At 44.7% G+C, this 19,732-nt stretch overlaps 1 protein-coding gene across 1 annotated transcript; it reads right to left on the bottom strand.

Annotated features, from left to right (window-relative positions):
- Positions 1-16,220: 16,220 nt before the first annotated feature.
- Positions 16,221-17,003, bottom strand: LOC126252399 (secreted protein C; the record flags this gene model as incomplete). Its single annotated transcript, XM_049953289.1, has 3 exons — positions 16,850-17,003; positions 16,434-16,786; positions 16,221-16,358 (listed from the first exon to the last, which is right to left on the bottom strand). Coding segments are annotated over exons 1-3 (645 nt in total), but the record flags the coding sequence as incomplete, so codon positions are not given.
- Positions 17,004-19,732: the final 2,729 nt, after the last annotated feature.

The raw sequence follows: 19,732 nt of genomic DNA on the forward strand, positions 1-19,732 counted from the left end.
GTGTGTGTGTGTGGGTGTGTGGGTGTGAATTACAATAAACAAATACTAAAAAAAAAAGTTACATGGCGCGAGATTCGATCCGGCGACATTCTGATTACGAACCCGAGCGCTTACCGCTGCGCCACGACGCTGTAGGAAGTAATATATCGTAGAGAGTATTTCACCGCAACGGTTTCTTTTAACTGTCGATTTTCTCGACAACGGCTGGGAAGTGCATCTTGGTGCTTTGCCACATTACACCTCTGGCCATGAGCTTTTATTATGCGCAGTATGAATCGAATCTGACTTTCACAATTGGCGGCCTCCCCTTGTGAGTTCATCAGTCCCCTAGAACTTAGAACTACTTAAACCTAACTAACCTAAGGACATCACACACATCCATGCCCGAGGCAGGATTCGAACCTGCGGTCGCGCGGTTCCAGACTGAAGCGCCTAGGACCGCTCGGCCACAATGGCCGGCCGACGGTATGGTAGATATTACTATACTTTCACTTAAATAAGTGAAATTGATACCTATCTCTGTAGAGAGACTATGCTCAGTTATCGAGAACTTTTCTCACACTTAGTTTGGACGAAAACAGAATTACGTTACGGTAAAGCATACAGGAAATATCTGACTTGAGCAGTGAGCAGTTTAGCTGAATTAGCATATATCAACAGGCCACCCACAACTATATCCATAGAGAGTAAATTACGTCAATAATTTTAACGTCTATAGAGACGAATCAACTAATTTGTTTTTCCTACCTTTCTCTGCTGCACTGGAAAGAGCATTCGAATTGAACGTCAACAATATCACCTGTGTCGAAGTAGAACAAACAGTAACACCCTACTTAATCAGATCCAAGCAGACACTTAATTACGGCCCGTATCTTTATTACACTGTCCAGTAGGACTGTTGATATTTTTAAAAATATAGGGAATCCGACACTCCTATATTTAAAAGAACGCCACTATCATCCATCGATATATCAAAAAAGTTATAAATACCACGGTATACCGACTGGAAAAGTATCGACGTATCGGCCTACATAAATATTGGCTGCACATTGTAAGTGCACTGCCAGTTTTAGAGGAGTACACTCGTATTTAAGTATTGATTTATTATTAGATATTCTGTACGTCAACAGGCTAGCAGCCTGCTTATCACCCTTCGAGTATGAATTGGAAGGAAAACGATGCACGTTCACGGTTGGCGCTAATCACTTTGATACAACGGTAATTGCATGTAATAAAAGGTGTCCGATAGGTACGTCGTTCGGTTTCGTCACATATCGGTTTTGTCCGGAATAATTCAGGTCGACTTCCCTGTTGTTTCGTTTATGCTAACGCCAGTGAACTAGAAGCTGTAGTGTCCAAATTGCTTAGTGAAGTTAAACGTTACAGTTTCTGTTGGTAGCTGCCAGTGCCGATTACGTCAGCATTTCCCCCACATGTATCCGCCCACCGCAAAGACCAGTCTTATGACTTAGATTTTTGTTCATCGTTTTCAGCAACTGTTTTTGAAGAATGCCGATGTGAAGAAATAGCATATCAGTTGCTTTAAAAATTGTTTTTTAACGCAACTGGTGTGCTATTTCTTCACATCCGAATTCTTGTTATTCCGTTCACACGGACATTGCCAACTTACTGTCCACACACTACATTTGTTATGAGTATAGTGGAAAGGGGCACTACAGATGTAGTGTGTGGACAGTAAGTTGGGAATGTGGGTCTCACGGGGAGCGTGTCAGAGATAAATCCGTGCAGTCGCAGTGTTCTCTGTGACCTCGGTGGCTCAGATGGATAGCGCGTCTGCCCTGTAAGCAGGCGAGCCCGGGTTCCAGTCCCGGTCGGTGCACACATTTTCAACCGTCCCCATTGATATTAACCAAGGCCTTTAAGCAGCTAAAGGTCTGGATTTCATTTAAAGTTCGGATGTGTCTTATCTGAAGACCGTGAAGGCCGTTTTGCATTTTCCGAAAGATCTGCAAACCCTCTGTTACGGAGCTCTGTAATTATCTATATGGAGTGAACGGGACACACATCTCTAGGCCGCGCCCAGTGGTCCAGAGGGATATCTTCTCATAACTGTGCCAGTATATATGCTAGCAACTGTAGATACGTTCGGCTATTTAGGATCTCGTCGATAAAACAGGGACCACTGAAGCAATTCTTGAAAACATAACACCACAGATTAATAGACCAGGGTTGATATTTATTCACTTCTCCCACCCAACGTGAATTTTGTACTGTTCAGTAGTGTATATTGTGGAATTTGATGTGTCCAAGGTTTGTAAACAAAGCTTCATTCGTAAACAAAATCTGACGTTAAAGAGTCACATCACTTTCTAATTGTCGGAGACAGCACTTGAAGAACTACACTCCTGGAAATTGAAATAAGAACACCGTGAATTCATTGTCCCAGGAAGGGGAAACTTTATTGACACATTCCTGGGGTCAGATACATCACATGATCACACTGACAGAACCACAGGCACATAGACACAGGCAACAGAGCATACACAATGTCGGCACTAGTACAGTGTATATCCACCTTTCGCAGCACTGCAGGCTGCTATTGTCCCATGGAGACGATAGTACAGATGCTGGATGTAGTCCTGTGGAACGGCTTGCCATGCCATTTCCACCTGGCGCCTCAGTTGGACCAGCGTTCGTGATGGACGTGCAGACCGCGTGAGACGACGCTTCATCCAGTCCCAAACATGCTCAATGGGGGACAGATCCGGAGATCTTGCTGGCCAGGGTAGTTGACTTACACCTTCTAGAGCACGTTGGGTGGCACGGGATACATGCGGACGTGCATTGTCCTGTTGGAACAGCAAGTTCCCTTGCCGGTCTAGGAATGGTAGAACGATGGGTTCGATGACGGTTTGGATGTACCGTGCACTATTCAGTGTCCCCTCGACGATCACCAGTGGTGTACGGCCAGTGTAGGAGATCGCTCCCCACACCATGACGCCGGGTGTTGGCCCTGTGTGCCTCGGTCGTATGCAGTCCTGATTGTGGCGCTCACCTGCACGGCGCCAAACACGCATACGACCATCATTGGCACCAAGGCAGAAGCGACTCTCATCGCTGAAGCCGACCACTGGCGACAACATCGATGTACTGTGGAAACCTCACGCCCCACGTGTTGAGCAATTCGGCGGTACGTCCACCCGGCCTCCCGCATGCCCACTATACGCCCTCGCTCAAAGTCCGTCAACTGCACATACGGTTCACGTCCACGCTGTCGCGGCATGCTACCAGTGTTAAAGACTGCGATGGAGCTCCGTATGCCACGGCAAACTGGCTGACACTGACGGCGGCGGTGCACAAATGCTGCGCAGCTAGCGCCATTCGACGGCCAACACCGCGGTTCCTGGTGTGTCCGCTGTGCCGTGCGTGTGATCATTGCTTGTACAGCCCTCTCGCAGTGTCCGGAGCAAGTATGGTGGGTCTGACTCACCGGTGTCAATGTGTTCTTTTTTCCATTTCCAGGAGTGTATAACTGGTACTGACAGTCCTTGCCATGTAGCTGCTGATGGAGTGATACGTGGAAAGGATGAAATGCGTTGGAATACAGCATTCGCGGAACACCCATTTTGCTAATTCTAGTCGCACATTCAGTCTGCCCCGCAGCGAAATGTCCGCTTTTTGTTACAGCAACTAAAACGTTTAGAACGTTAATCGCATTTTTCTCATCGGTTATTGTTCTATTTCGCTGGTATATTTCATTCTTCACTCTTCCATTTGCCTTAATTATTTTAATCATGTCCGTAGAGACGGGTCGTGACAACTTCACTCGATCAGGACATGTTTCAGCACATGACCACACCGCTATTTTTGCAGCTTTTGTAACATTCTTCATAAACGAAAACGAAATACTCTCGCATACATTGTGAAAGTGTGAATGGATACACGAGCAAGTTGTCACATCGATAAAACAGCAGAGAACTGAAAGCTTTCAAATACACCGGTAAACATACTAAACGTGCTCATCATATCTGACACGTGTTTTCTTACATTTCCTATAAACAGACCAGACGTTGGTGGGGTCGCTGTTCCTGGCGGCGGGACAGCTTTTTGAAGTATTGTTATCTTGTTACTATCTGCTCTAGTTCCACCTCTTCCAATACCACAGGAAAAGTTTTATGTTCCACTTAAAAAAACGTAATGTCATTGACATACACTCCTGGAAATGGAAAAAAGAACACATTGACACCGGTGTGTCAGACCCACCATACTTGCTCCGGACACTGCGAGAGGGCTGTACAAGCAATGATCACACGCACGGCACAGCGGACACACCAGGAACCGCGGTGTTGGCCGTCGAATGGCGCTAGCTGCGCAGCATTTGTGCACCGCCGCCGTCAGTGTCAGCCAGTTTGCCGTGGCATACGGAGCTCCATCGCAGTCTTTAACACTGGTAGCATGCCGCGACAGCGTGGACGTGAACCGTATGTGCAGTTGACGGACTTTGAGCGAGGGCGTATAGTGGGCATGCGGGAGGCCGGGTGGACGTACCGCCGAATTGCTCAACACGTGGGGCGTGAGGTCTCCACAGTACATCGATGTTGTCGCCAGTGGTCGGCGGAAGGTGCACGTGCCCGTCGACCTGGGACCGGACCGCAGCGACGCACGGATGCACGCCAAGACCGTAGGATCCTACGCAGTGCCGTAGGGGACCGCACCGCCACTTCCCAGCAAATTAGGGACACTGTTGCTCCTGGGGTATCGGCGAGGACCATTCGCAACCGTCTCCATGAAGCTGGGCTACGGTCCCGCACACCGTTAGGCCGTCTTCCGCTCACGCCCCAACATCGTGCAGCCCGCCTCCAGTGGTGTCGCGACAGGCGTGAATGGAGGGACGAATGGAGACGTGTCGTCTTCAGCGATGAGAGTCGTTTCTGCCTTGGTGCCAATGATGGTCGTATGCGTGTTTGGCGCCGTGCAGGTGAGCGCCACAATCAGGACTGCATACGACCGAGGCACACAGGGCCAACACCCGGCATCATGGTGTGGGGAGCGATCTCCTACACTGGCCGTACACCACTGGTGATCGTCGAGGGGACACTGAATAGTGCACGGTACATCCAAACCGTCATCGAATCCATCGTTCTACCATTCCTAGACCGGCAAGGGAACTTGCTGTTCCAACAGGACAATGCACGTCCGCATGTATCCCGTGCCACCCAACGTGCTCTAGAAGGTGTAAGTCAACTACCCTGGCCAGCAAGATCTCCGGATCTGTCCCCCATTGAGCATGTTTGGGACTGGATGAAGCGTCGTCTCACGCGGTCTGCACGTCCAGCACGAACGCTGGTCCAACTGAGGCGCCAGGTGGAAATGGTATGGCAAGCCGTTCCACAGGACTACATCCAGCATCTCTACGATCGTCTCCATGGGAGAATAGCAGCCTGCATTGCTGCGAAAGGTGGATATACACTGTACTAGTGCCGACATTGTGCATGCTGTGTTGCCTGTGTCTATGTGCCTGTGGTTCTGTCAGTGTGATCATGTGATGTATCTGACCCCAGGAATGTGTCAATAAAGTTTCCCCTTCCTGGGACAATGAATTCACGGTGTTCTTATTTCAATTTCCAGGAGTGTATTTCGTAACTCCCAAACGTTAAAAATTAGTTTCCATTCATGAACAGCGTTACAGGGCGTGTTTTCCAACAGGATAACTCTCGACCACATACCGCTGTTATAACACAACATGCTCCACATATTGTCGACATGTTGTCTTGGCCTGCTCGATCACTAAATCTGTCCCAATCGAGCACATGTGGAACGGGACGACAACTCCAGCGTCATCACAAACAGCGTTAGGCGTCCCTGTATTGACCGACCAAGCGCAACAGGCACGGAACTGCAGTCCACAAACTGACATCCAGTTCTTGTACGACTCAATGCATGCACTTCTGTCTGCTTGCATTCAACATTCAGACGGTTACACCGGTTATTAACGTACCAGCATTTCACATTTGCAATACCTTATCTCGAGCTTACATTAATCTGTCATCTTGCAATGTTAGTAACTTAAATGTGTTACCTAGACAAACGTATTCCCTAGCTTTCATCACTCTACATCAACAATTTGTTGGTTTTGAGATTTTTTTCCCGGCAGGCTATATATAGGGTGGGCCATTGATCGTGACCGGACCAAATATCTCACGAAATAAGCGTCAGACGAAAAAACTACAAAGAACGAAACTTGTCTAGCTTGAAGGGGGAAACCAGATGGCGCTATGGTTAGTCCGATAGATGGCGCTGCCATAGGTCAAACTGATATCAACTGCTTTTTTAAAAATAGGAAACCCATATTTTATTACATATTCGTGTAGTACGTAAAGAAATATGAATGTTTTAGTTGGACCACTTTTTTCGCTTTGTGATAGATGGCGCTGTAATAGTCACATACATATGGCTCACAATTTTAGACGAACAGTTCGTAACAGGTAGGTTTTTTAAATTAAAATACGGAACGTACGTACGTACGTTGTTCCGATGTGATACATGTACCTTTGTGAACTTATCATTTCTGAGAACACATGCTGTTACAGCGTGATTACCTGCAAATACGACATTAATGCAACAAATGCTCAAAATGATGTCCGCCAACCTCATTGCATTTGGCAATCCGTGTAACGACATTCCTCTCAACAGCGAGTACTTCGCCTTCCGTAACGTTCGCGCATGCATTGACAATGCGCTGACGCATGTTGTTAGGCGTTGTCGGTAGATAACGATAGCAAATATCCTTTAACTTTCCCCACAGAAAGAAATCCAGGAACGTCAGATCCGGTGAACGTGCTTCGACGACCAATCCACCTGTCATGAAATATGCCATTCAGTACCGGTTCAACCGCACGCGAGCTATGTGCCGGACATAAATCATGTTGGAAGTACATCGCCATTCTGTCTTGCAGTGAAACATCTTGTAGTAACATCGGTAGAATATTACGTAGGAAATCAGCATACATTGCACCATTTAGATTGCCATGGCCGGCCGAAGTGGCCGTGCGGTTAAAGGCGCTGCAGTCTGGAACCGCAAGACCGCTACGTCGCAGGTTCGAATCCTGCCTCGGGCATGGATGTTTGTGATGTCCTTAGGTTAGTTAGGTTTAACTAGTTCTAAGTTCTAGGGGACTAATAACCTCAGCAGTTGAGGCCCATAGTCCTCAGAGCCATTTGAACCATTTTTTTTAGATTGCCATGAATAAAATGGGAGCCAATTATCCTTCCTCCTATAATGCCGCACCTTACATTAACCCGCCAAGGTCGCTAATGTTCCACTTGTCGCAGCCATCGTGCACTTTCCGTTGCCCAATAGTGCATATTATGCCGGTTTACGTTACCGCTGTTGGTGAATGACGCTTCGTCGCTAAATAGAACGCGTGCAAAAAACCTGTCATCGTCCGGTAATTTCTCTTGTGCCCAGTGGCAGAACTGTACACGACGTTCAAAGTCGCCACCATGCAATTCCTGGTGCATAGAAATATGGTACGGGTGCAATCGATGTTGATGTAGCATTCTCAATACCGACGTTTTTGAGATTCCCGATTCTCGCACAATTTGTCTGCTACTGATGTGCGGATTAGCCGCGACAGCAACTAAAACACCTACTTGGGCATCATCATTTGTTGCACGTCGTGGCTGACGTTCCACATGTAGCTGAATACTTCCTGTTTCCTTAAATAACGTAACTATCGGGCGAACGGTCCGGACACTTGGATGATGTCGTCCAGGATACCGCGCAGCATACATAGCACACGGCCGTCGAGACGATTTCAACACGGGTAATGTAGCACGAAGCAAATACCGTCCGCACTGGAGGAATCTTACGTGATACCACGTACTTAAACGTTTGTGACTATTACAGTGCCATCTATCACAAAGCGAAAAAAATGGTCCAACCAAAACATTCATATTTCTTTACGTACTACACGAGTATGTAATAAAAAATGGGGGTTCCTATTTAAAGTAATGCAGTTGATATCCGTTTGACCTATGGCAGTGCCATCTAGCGGCCAATCATAGCGCCATCTGGTTTCCCCCCTCAAGCTAGACAAGTTTCGTTTGACGCTTATTTCGTGAGATATATGTGGCCCGGTCACTATCAACGGACCACCGTGTATAAAGGATGTCGTTCGTAAGATTGGTCAGGCGCATTTTCTCTGGTGTTTCGGCAGATTTCTGCAGTTCCGTTTTCTTTTCCAACGTGTACGTGCCGTCACCTCAAACTGATGCTGCTCATCACGTCTTTCATGCGACGTCCGGTGTGGACGGACTGTGTTGATTTGTTTTTCATTACAAACAAGAAGATTTCTTAGAGGAATTTTACGTGCCCATTCGATAGAGCGGTACAAAAATAGTGTAGTGCGATATTCGTGTTGTCGGCATGTGTTAATAGAGACAATGAAACGTGAAGAATAACCAGCATACCAGCAGTGACTGAGCAGCGTTGCTAGTGCATGTCTGTAGCAGACAGTATGGGCCAAGCCGGTGCTGTCACTGCTCGAGTACTGATTGTTCTTTGTGATCTACGCTCCTATTAATACGTATCGATGAAACAAGTGTCGCTCTAGACCAGTGTTTCCCAACTGGTGGTCCGCGGACCCCCAGGGGTCCGCGAGCTATGCAAGAGGGGTCCGTAAGATGCTATTACAATAAAAAATATATTTGGTATTATAACAGATTTTTAGTTTTGGCCTCTTCCTGCATGAGCAGAGCTTTAGCGAACGCTAACTTCTGCGTCTGGCGTCTTCCTAGAGCCAACTGACACTAGCACATTCTAGCGCAAAACTAGAATTAGATAGATGCAAATAGTTCTGCTGTATGCCGTTAGACTACTCGCGCTGCCTCTTTGTAGCTGACAACTGACAGTCACTTTACACAGAAACTCGCATTTCAGACGACAATCGGCCATTGTTAATTTATTTCCAGTGCTTTCAGGGGAAGCTACAGTTCTCGTAGTTTAAAATGGACCGTTGGTTAAAAAGTGGTTGGTTAAAAAGAGAAAGGCCTACAGATGAAGAGGAAGATAATGCATTTGTTATACTAAACACCCAGATTTGAAGATAAAGATTTTGAGCAATAATCAAAAATTTAACAATAACAATGATGGCTAAATTGAAAAGTCTTAAGCCCAATATTTTTTCAATAATGAATATGACAATGTTTTTTCTAAGTACCAAAAATAGAAAACGTATAAAAAGACTCTTAATTTGGATTTTTTAGGTACTTCATACTGTGATATGACCAGATACCAGTCATGCTCGATGAGGGGGTCCTCGAGAAAATTTGGTGGGAACCCCTGCTCTAGACTAATCTGGGATCGCTCTATCGAAAGAGCACGTAATACTCCGCTTTAAAATTCATTGTTTGTAACGGGAAACAAAACCAGTATTGCCTGCAGATATTTGCCTAAACACCAAAGAAAAAACTCCTGACGACTCTTAGAAGAGACAACCTCTCTCTCTCTCTCTCTCTCTCTCTCTCTCTCTCTCTGTGTGTGTGTGTGTGGGGGGGGGGGGGGGGGTATGTAAAGGATCATACACACACACACACAGCGCATTCATTTCCACATTTGTTCCCTGTCAATGGACTTGGGAGGACAACATTCTGTTTCTTATATCTTACACAATAAAAAGCTTTCACACTCGTTCCATAATATTAAATATCAACTCCAATGTGTCAAAACAAATAAATTACCTACTATGCCAGGTTATTATTTAGTCCTATAAGTGCTTAATGCACAAAAGAAAACAAAAGTTATTTTCCGCAAATACTTCTATCCTTGCGTGGGCGGGGGGCAGGGGGCGGGGAGCGGGAGCGGATGCCGAACTATGCATATCTTGACATTTCTAGTCATTCTTTTATTTGCAGTCTTCTCATAAAGTTTTGAAAATGCTGGCAGGAATTAGGACTCAACTGTCTACATCAATTCTTACTCCATTTTCGTAAACAGATTTTACTATTTTATATTTAAATATATCTAAAAACTGATAGCGCCTGAGAGATACGTTGCAAAGGTGACTCGCTACGGCATTAATACATTTGGCACTGGTCTTCACAAGTCTACATGATATTTCACTATATTTATGAGCGACTTCCCTCTTAAGTAATTTAATAATCAGTCGTCTGTTTCTTGCTTGTTTCGTATGTTTGTGCTTTCCTGTCTTATAACACTAAAAGTTGTTGAGTAGGAATTACTAACTCACATCTATGACTTTTATAACAACGATAAAAAAAAACAAAAAAAATCTTATAAATGTTCAGCATGTAGCTACATTTACAAATTAATTTGTGATGTGAATGTAAAATGAGTTCCTCCGCATCATTTCGATTTATCGTGCAAATGATCCATGGAACATAAAACTAGCTAACTTGTACAAGGTGAACGCATCTAGTGTTCATTAGACACGACGTCAAACACCATGATGTTGCTCTTTAAACAGCGGAATTGCGCCCTACAAATTTATGAATACACCTATTAACAGTACCTACATCCATAGTACGCAGTTAACATCTTACTCGTTGTCAAAGCTGAAAGCGTTAAGCTGAAAAACGTTATAAACCGTGCTCTATCTAAACAAGTACCTACGGCAAAGACACTCCTTAGTTTAAAAATTCAAGACTGACTTACTGGTGCCTTTCGCAGAACGGTGCGAAAATAAAGTGTACTACAATCTCACTACAAGACAGACTGCAGGAAAAGTGATGGAGAAAACTTAGTAGCAAATCGAAGGAACATGCGTGAAGCCTACAATAATTTTCACTGTCAGATCCTGGTGAAAGACATATGAGAAAATTCCAGGAAGTACTGGCCACATGTAAAGTCAATGAATGGTGAACTTCTCATTCAGCCTATCGTGTATGTGTCTCATGTTGCAGCTAATGCCAGTAAACAGAAAGCAGAAATATCAAACACAGCATTCAAAAAAATATTTAGGCATGATGACACTACCTTACCAGTGTTTTACCGCTGCACACCCTCCTACATTGAAAAACAAGACTATTTTAAGTGAACAAGGCATCAGGCTACAATAGAGTTGAAGCTATATTTTACATTTAATACTCTGCGGAATTAACTGCTCTCCTATCTCATGGTTGTGAAGACTGTCTTTCGCAGTGATCAGTCTCGTATGACAGAAAAATAGAAGATCACTCCTGTTTATAAGTAGGGTAAAAGATTGGATGAACAGAATTACAGACCAAAATCGCTGGCGTCCGTCAGTTACAGGACGGTAACTCATGTTCTAAGGTCAAACTGTTTGAATTACTAGAGGAAAACATGGTTCTGTGACAGAATATGCACGAATTCAGGAAAATCCACTCCCGTGGAACACGTCTTTCTTTATTTGATATGCGACGTCTTACAAATAACAGACATAAGTGATAAGATGTATTACATCTTCCTAAACTCTCGAAAAGTCCTCGATAATGCACTACATTGTCGACTGCTAATCAAGACGTGATTATACGAAGTACATCGCGAAAATGTGATTGGCTCGAGGAATATTTTGCAAACAGAACTCATTGTCAGTCTCTTACAGTAGATGGTGAATGTCTCAGAGAAACGAAAGTAAGGTCGGGTGTGCTTGAGGGAAGCGTTATAGAACTTCTAAAGTTTTCGCTACACATAAACAACTTATCAGATATGATCAGCGGCACCGTAAGATTGTTCGCTGTCGATGCTTTTGTACACATGAAAGGATAGTCGTTGGCCTACCGTAAGAAAATGCAGAAAGACTTAGAGTAAATTTGCACTGTGTGTAATAAAAGGCAGCTCTCTTTAAATGTGAAGAAATGCAAGATAGTGACCATAACGAAGAGAAAGAAACAGATAGTAACTGATTACAGCATTTTTGGTGATCATCACGAGTATGTTATGTAACGGAAGTATTTATCGGTAGTACTAAGAAGTGATATAAAACGTAAAGCACCTGATATCAGTGTTACGAAAAGGGACGGTAAGACTTAGATCCGTTAGAAGAGTTTTTCGAAAAATGCAGTGCATCTGTAAAGGAAATCGATACAGTACACTAGTGCGACCAATTCTAGAGTACTATTCCAATATTTGAAGTTACTACCAAGTAAGCATGACGACAGACATCGAAAGAACTCAGAGACGCGCTGCAAGAAGCGCAACACATCGGTATAACTCACACAAAAGTGAACCAAATACTTTCAGGGAACTAAGTGGGAAACCTTGTAAGAAAGACAACATAGTTCTCGCGAAACTCTGTTGGCCAAATGTAGAGAATCTGTATTCGAAGTAGATGATGTGACAATTCTGCTATCATCGTGTATCTCGTGTAGGAATCAGGAGTATAAGACAAGAGGTGCTACAGATGTACAGGCAGTCATTTTTCCCTCGCTCAATAGGCGAATGGAATAGGACAGAAAACAATAACATTGGAAAGAAGTATCTTTCACTGCCTATTGCACAGTGGATACTCGTGTATCTGTTATATATATATTAGGTCCCTACTTGTTTACATGCTTCTGTCCATGGTATGATTACTGAAATCCTCTTCCCTTCCCCCTTCCCCCTTCCCCCAACACCCGTTACTTGAGGGGCTAATCAAGATCATTCCTAGTTTACTTACCGTAAGTAGTTCTTGTAATTACTTTTACGTGTTTGAGTTTAATTTCAGCAGTTATTTCTCACAAGTTTAATGTGCTCTTGATCATCCTCTCCACTTTAAAACTTTAGACACTCTCTGTTAACGTCGTGTTGAACTGAATTTGATAATAATTCCTCACGCACATGATCATCATTTACATACAGGTCGTATGGTCTTGGCATTTGTATCTCTGAGAGACTAGCTGCATTATTCTGATAACCAGCTTATTAACTGGAGCTCACCATTTGTTCTAATTAACAATTTGTCCTGCGTCGCTACGAATGAGATACTGGAGAATGGAACGGCACTGCTGGTGCTGTCTAGGTACAAGCACTACTTCTTCTTCTAATTCAGAGAGCTACGTATAACATTCTAGGAATCTGTTTCGTTTCACAGTTCTTTCTCCTGAGGCCATACGTTCTCACAAACTACATTTTTGCTAGTCGTTACCTTCGTTACGACCACCTGTTGCAGATAGCGCCAAATCTTTGAAGGAACGGTCAGCTTAATATTGTCATTGTTACTACTACCGCAACTCCATGACGATTACACATCTTAGTACACTAAGTGAATATCTTTCTAGTGCGTCGGATAAATTTCACACAATACTCAAACCAAGACTTAATTTTTCATTATGCAGAGTTGTCGTTTAAAAACATGTTACTAATCTTTCTATAGCTACGATAAAATGTAATCGGCATGTGTAATACTCAAGCTTGAAAGTACAGAATTTTTTACAAAGCACTTAACGGTTTCTCCATAATTTTACTGATATTATGTGTCATACATCCCATCAAATTTCGGTTTTAATTTTTATTTTCTTTTTTCATTTTTTATTTTTTGCACCCAAGGATATCGTAGAGACGAGACTCTAATAAAATTTCTTAAACTGCGATTTCATCAAAAAGAGTGTTACTGGTAACTGTCTCAGATGAGTTAGAAGCAGAAACAAGAAGGCAAGCTGAAATAATTTCATTATTTCCTCAGCCAGTGTCATTCAGACATAATTAACATTTTACAAATTCCACAGGTACTGCACAACGAAGTTCCACAAAAGAGGAACATCGTAAGTCATGTTTCTAACTGACATACGTTAATGTGTCCACAGTTGGTAGCACTAATTTTTTTTTTTAAATGGCAAAGGTAACAATCATTGGAAAAGAATTTTTAATTTATCTTATTTTCCATTTATTCAAAAAGTATCCTTTTGTAATGTAATTGGTTTTACAATAATGGATATATATGTGTACGTTATTACAAAATTTTTCTTATGTTTAACAAGTAAAGGTTCGATACTGTTTATAATACTGGAAATTGCTATATAATTTCTACACCAGGGAATCATCACTTATTGCGTATTATGATGTTCTAATATTCACAGCTTCATGCTTATAGAGCTTGCTACAAACTCCTCTAAAGTTTTATGTAAACAGTTTACGTATAATAGATATATTTTGGATACAATATCTGCAACAGCAGTATCACATATCACTTTATCTACTCTTAGTTCTTTTTGAGGCAACAGCCATTACATTTCTGTTGCTATTTTTTTCAGATATGTGTAACCAAATTACATTTAAGACGATGTAACATATAAAATATATTTGGATATTCAGATGTACTCCATGGTGTTGTTATTTTAGAGACAATTCAATATCGAAGAAATACTTCCTGCTATAAATTGTCCTGAGACATCATATACCGAGAACGATGTACCTATTCCATTTAAGGCACTAACTGGTTGTTGAAGGTATCATGTTTACATCCAGTGACAATTGTTACAATACTGTGATTTCTACTTTAAGTAATTGACACAAATAATTTGATACTTATACATTTGAGTAACAAGTGAAAACGATAGATTAAATTCACCTTGGAATTTCTTCCACGATATGTGATCACTTCCTCCTATTTTCTTCTAATACTCTAGTAAAAAATTATAAGACGTGTTCTACTAGAACAGTGCATTTACTTTGCAAATATCGCGAAGTATTTTAGGCACAACGTTTAAAGCAGTGTACAAATCAGAGCACTGCATATAATTTTCATTTGATAATTGCGAAAATATCCTTGAGTAATCTCAGAAGAGTGAGGAGTGTATAGAATTTATAATACCCTATTCATATCAATATAGAATGTGTACTAAAATATCTATCAGGCTGTGTATTACTTTTAAAGAGAAAATGAGCTATCACTGGATACAATGCGTTAACATAACGTAGTGTGGGTCTTCTAGATGTGAAGTTTCGTATACATTCTCTGAATGCGGACAGCTGCGCCTCTCGAAGACAGTCTGTCGAACGTACAGCAAACAGCGTAGCGCTATGGTCGACGAGTTAATGCCGCCCTGTGGCGAGTAGAGGGCACCAGTGTTGCCGCGCGGTCGCTCGAACACGACAGATGTGCGACAGCCTCTGTAGAAAGACAAAAAAGAATAATTAGAGTACCGCTTCAAGTCACCACACGACTGACAAACTGTACGGAATAGTATCAGTTCGGAAAATCAGCAAAGCTTTTATAATCTAACTCAACGTACGTTGTTAAAGTTGTTAAAATCAGTAAAGCAACTAGCCTTTGAAGTGAGATTTTGCTGTTGTTTATGCTTAGACACATCTACAGTGGAAACACAGAAGTTATTTGACGAAGTTATGAATCAGCAAGTATTCGTAACGGATTAGACGAAACTGTACAAATATCAATTCTTAGGCTGAACAATTGAGAAATGCCTGAAATCGGAAATGCTAATGTTCAAGCTTTGCATGTAAATATGATCCAACAGATATTGGTAAAACTGAATGATTTTCCTGTACGTGATGAATAATTAGTGCAAACTCAGGCAGTTTGTGGGCAACGCATCAAATAAAAAGTTTTTTTTTTAGTAATAACAAAAGCTTTCGGTCTCCATCTCACGCTATTTTTATTAACATATGGTCGGTTTCAGTGCCTTATTCACCATAATCATATACGAAATGCTTGGCTAGGGTTTTCTGCTTATTACACCGAAATTCAGATTGACGTGCTACTCGTAGTCAAACATTTTATATCTGATGAAATGACACAGAAACTTTTGTTTTATTAACAGCACTGTGATCGCTATATCCAAATGACTATGCTGCCACACATTATATATATATATATATATATATATATATATATATATATGTGTGTGTGTGTGTGTGTGTGAGAGAGAGAGAGAGAGAGAGAGAGAGGCGACATCGTCACTCGATGTAGCAATCGCAGTACTGTTAGTAATATAAAAATTTCTGATCATTGCAACAAATATAAACTGTGTGACTACAAAGAGTGCATCAATGTGAACTGCAGTATCATGAGCAGCAAATTCTAGTCAATAATTTATATGGTGAAGTCTGCAAAGACCCAATCGACAATAGCACAAGTGGACACGTACAGTGATGGAGACGCGTGTATTTGCTTACAACGGGCTAAGCCCCTGACAGGTAGGCAGCGCAGTGAAACTTACCACGGGTAGTCTTGCTGGAGGCGTCGGCGCGTCGGCGGTCAGCCGTTGGCGCAGCGATAGAGAGGCAGCTAAGGCGTTCAGCGGTTGAGGCCATGTCCGGCGAAGTGTCTGGGTGCTGTCGGGTACTTGCCGCTGCAGCACGCCGGCTGCGGTAGCAGCACGCAGGGGTAGTCGCGCGGCACGCGCTGTGTCGGCAGCCCGGACAGGCCGCGCACGTACGTGTAGGCGACGGGCGAGCGCAGAATGCGCTTCGGCGACTTCTTGTTGCTGCCTCCGCTGCCATTTCTTCCACCCGCGGAGGAAGAGGATTGAGCGGCGGCGGCTGCGGCGGCCACGGAGAGGCGGCTGGAGCGGCCGGCGTGGCCCGTCGGCGTGGCGGGCGACGAAGAGCTGGAGGCGCAGCTGGCACTGTGGCTGCGGGCGTTGATGCTGAGCGACTGGAACACCTTGCGGAAGGCGTGTGCGCCGGAGCGGCCGCAGGCATCGCTGGCGTTCGGCGGCCCTGTGGTGCGCGGACTCAAGCCAACGCCCGAGTCGTCGCTGCCACTGCCGCTGGCGCCGGAAGAGGAGCCGGTAGCGCTGTCTCCCTTGCCGGAAGAGCCGCTGCCGCTGCCGGAGCAGGCCCCGGACGAGGAGGACCGCGAGTCGGAGTCGGTCGAGGACGAAGAGTCCTCGTCGGTCTCGCCTTCGAGCCTAGCCTTCTTCTGCTGCGCGGCTGTCTGGTGCTGCTGGCGCCGCTGGCGGTAGCGGCCGAGACGCCGGCCGATGGCGCGGAACAGCCGCGCGCCGCGCAGATCGGTGAGTTCGTGCGTTGGCGAGACGGGCGACACGCTGCGCGGCCGGCCGGCGCTGAGCAGCAGCAGGGGTGCGCTGTTAGACGAGGCAACTGCTTGTGCGTCCATGTCTGGCGAGCGTCGCTAACTGTGCGCTGCGGCCGCGGCGTACCCCCTTTATGCCCTCCGCGGGGTGGCGCGGCGCATGCGCGACCGCCGGCCAATGGCAGGGCGGCGGCGTGTTAGCAAACACGGCCACCACGTGAGGCCGGCCGCCACCTCCGACCTTTCCGCCCCTTCCCGCGCTGCGTGCGTAGCCCGCGCTCCGGCAACCGCTTTTGCATAACTGATGCGGTGACAGGTTACACAAATACGTGGGTGATCCAGTACGTAAGCTGCTCTCGATTATTCCAGGATAGGATCCGTCTCCTAAGCATGCTATTACAGTCTGATCTAGCGCGTAATCATCACGCTATTTGCAGAATATTTTTTTCACCCTGAGGCGGGGAATACGCTGTAACCAGTTCCAGACAAGTTAACACTATGTATAGGACCATCATTTACGTCTAGATGCTCGCGTTATGTGTTCAGTGCTATTAACTGGCTATCTAGGCCCGCACAGCAGCACGGGTGGTCATATACATAGGATGAGCACAAAATAACTTGACGCTGTTACGATCCGCTTATATCGACAGTCTTGAATGACTAAACCCTGAGATCGAAGGGTGTAGGTATGTTAGAATGAGAAGTTACGTAGATCACGAAACGGGCAATTTTCACGTTATTAACAGAAACTGAAAATAGTCTTGTGGAAGTAATGGGGCGCCTTTGATGGTGAACGATCGGTGATCCGAGCAGTTGTTCAATAACAGCGGGCATCCTACAGTCGTGCGAGAAGAAGGAAGCCGCCAAAGAATTCGTTGACACAGAAAAAGATTATGAAAAATGTAAAAAAAAAAGTTCCGTTCTGTCGTATCTTTATGTGAATCGATAATGATCTGTAGGTACCGTTCCAAGCAAGATAGAATGTGACTTTCAAAAGTAAAGACAGATTATAAAGTGACGCTTGTGTGTATATACTATGAAAACTACAGTGTCGTGAAATTTAATTTCTGCTGGAAGTAATTTTGTAGCTCGGTTATGGATGGCTAACTATGCTGATCTCTGGTGATAATACATGATTGAAATGGAAGCTTCTATTGATTATTATCAATTATGGATAGAGGACTGATGCTATATTTTCCTAAATGGCACTTTTTTTTATTCTGTACAAGTAAGTTGCTCTTAGAAGGTTGTGATTTCACTCAGTAATCGTAAGATACAAGTTCGCCCGCGGCAATCTCTTTAGCTGAAGGAAGTTAGATTCTGTTTGAATTTACGGTCTTATTCATTAATAGATAGTGATCTTCCTTAGGGAATTCCGCTCAAGCACCTTTTTGTGTGGGATTTCCCTGAAGCTACTTTTACGTTGTGAAACTCCATGAGTCAAGTAAGGCCTTGGGTAGACTAAAGAACGTTCCCTCAAAGTAAGGGAGCCCCTAAATAGGTCATTCGCCACAACACATTCAAAAATTCATACAAACTAAAAGGTACAACATATTCGCATCATAACTTTAAGTGGTAATGGAGAACAATTTTTTTTTTTTTTTTTTTTTTTTTTTTTTTTTACATGCTGTTGTTGTTGTGGTCTTCAGTCCTGAGACTGGTTTGATGCAGCTCTCCATGCTACTCTATCCTGTGCAAGCATCTTCATCTCCCAGTACCTACTCCAGCCTACATCCCTCTGAATCTGCTTAGTGTATTCATCTCTTGGTCTCCCTCTACGATTTTTACCCTCCACGCTGCCGTCCAAGACTAAATTGGTGATCCCTCGATGTCTCAGAACATGTCCTACCAACCGATCCCTTATTCTAGTCAAGTTGTGCCACAAGCTCCTCTTCTCCCCAATTCTATTCAATACCTCCTCATTAGTTATGTGATCTACCCATATAATCTTCAGCATTCTTCTGTAGCTTCTATTCTCTTCTTGTCTAAACTACACTCCTGGAAATGGAAAAAAGAACACATTGACACCGGTGTGTCAGACCCACCATACTTGCTCCGGACACTGCGAGAGGGCTGTACAAGCAATGATCACACGCACGGCACAGCGGACACACCAGGAACCGCGGTGTTGGACGTCGAATGGCGCTAGCTGCGCAGCATTTGTGCACCGCCGCCGTCAGTGTCAGCCAGTTTGCCGTGGCATACGGAGCTCCATCGCAGTCTTTAACACTGGTAGCATGCCGCGACAGCGTGGACGTGAACCGTATGTGCAGTTGACGGACTTTGAGCGAGGGCGTATAGTGGGCATGCGGGAGGCCGGGTGGACGTACCGCCGAATTGCTCAACACGTGGGGCGTGAGGTCTCCACAGTACATCGATGTTGTCGCCAGTGGTCGGCGGAAGGTGCACGTGCCCGTCGACCTGGGACCGGACCGCAGCGACGCACGGATGCACGCCAAGACCGTAGGATCCTACGCAGTGCCGTAGGGGTCCGCACCGCCACTTCCCAGCAAATTAGGGACACTGTTGCTCCTGGGGTATCGGCGAGGACCATTCGCAACCGTCTCCATGAAGCTGGGCTACGGTCCCGCACACCGTTAGGCCGTCTTCCGCTCACGCCCCAACATCGTGCAGCCCGCCTCCAGTGGTGTCGCGACAGGTGTGAATGGAGGGACGAATGGAGACGTGTCGTCTTCAGCGATGAGAGTCGCTTCTGCCTTGGTGCCAATGATGGTCGTATGCGTGTTTGGCGCCGTGCAGGTGAGCGCCACAATCAGGACTGCATACGACCGAGGCACACAGGGCCAACACCC

This window comes from Schistocerca nitens, chromosome 4 (assembly GCF_023898315.1).
Source record: "Schistocerca nitens isolate TAMUIC-IGC-003100 chromosome 4, iqSchNite1.1, whole genome shotgun sequence".
In the NCBI taxonomy this organism is placed as follows: Eukaryota; Metazoa; Arthropoda; class Insecta; order Orthoptera; family Acrididae; genus Schistocerca; species Schistocerca nitens.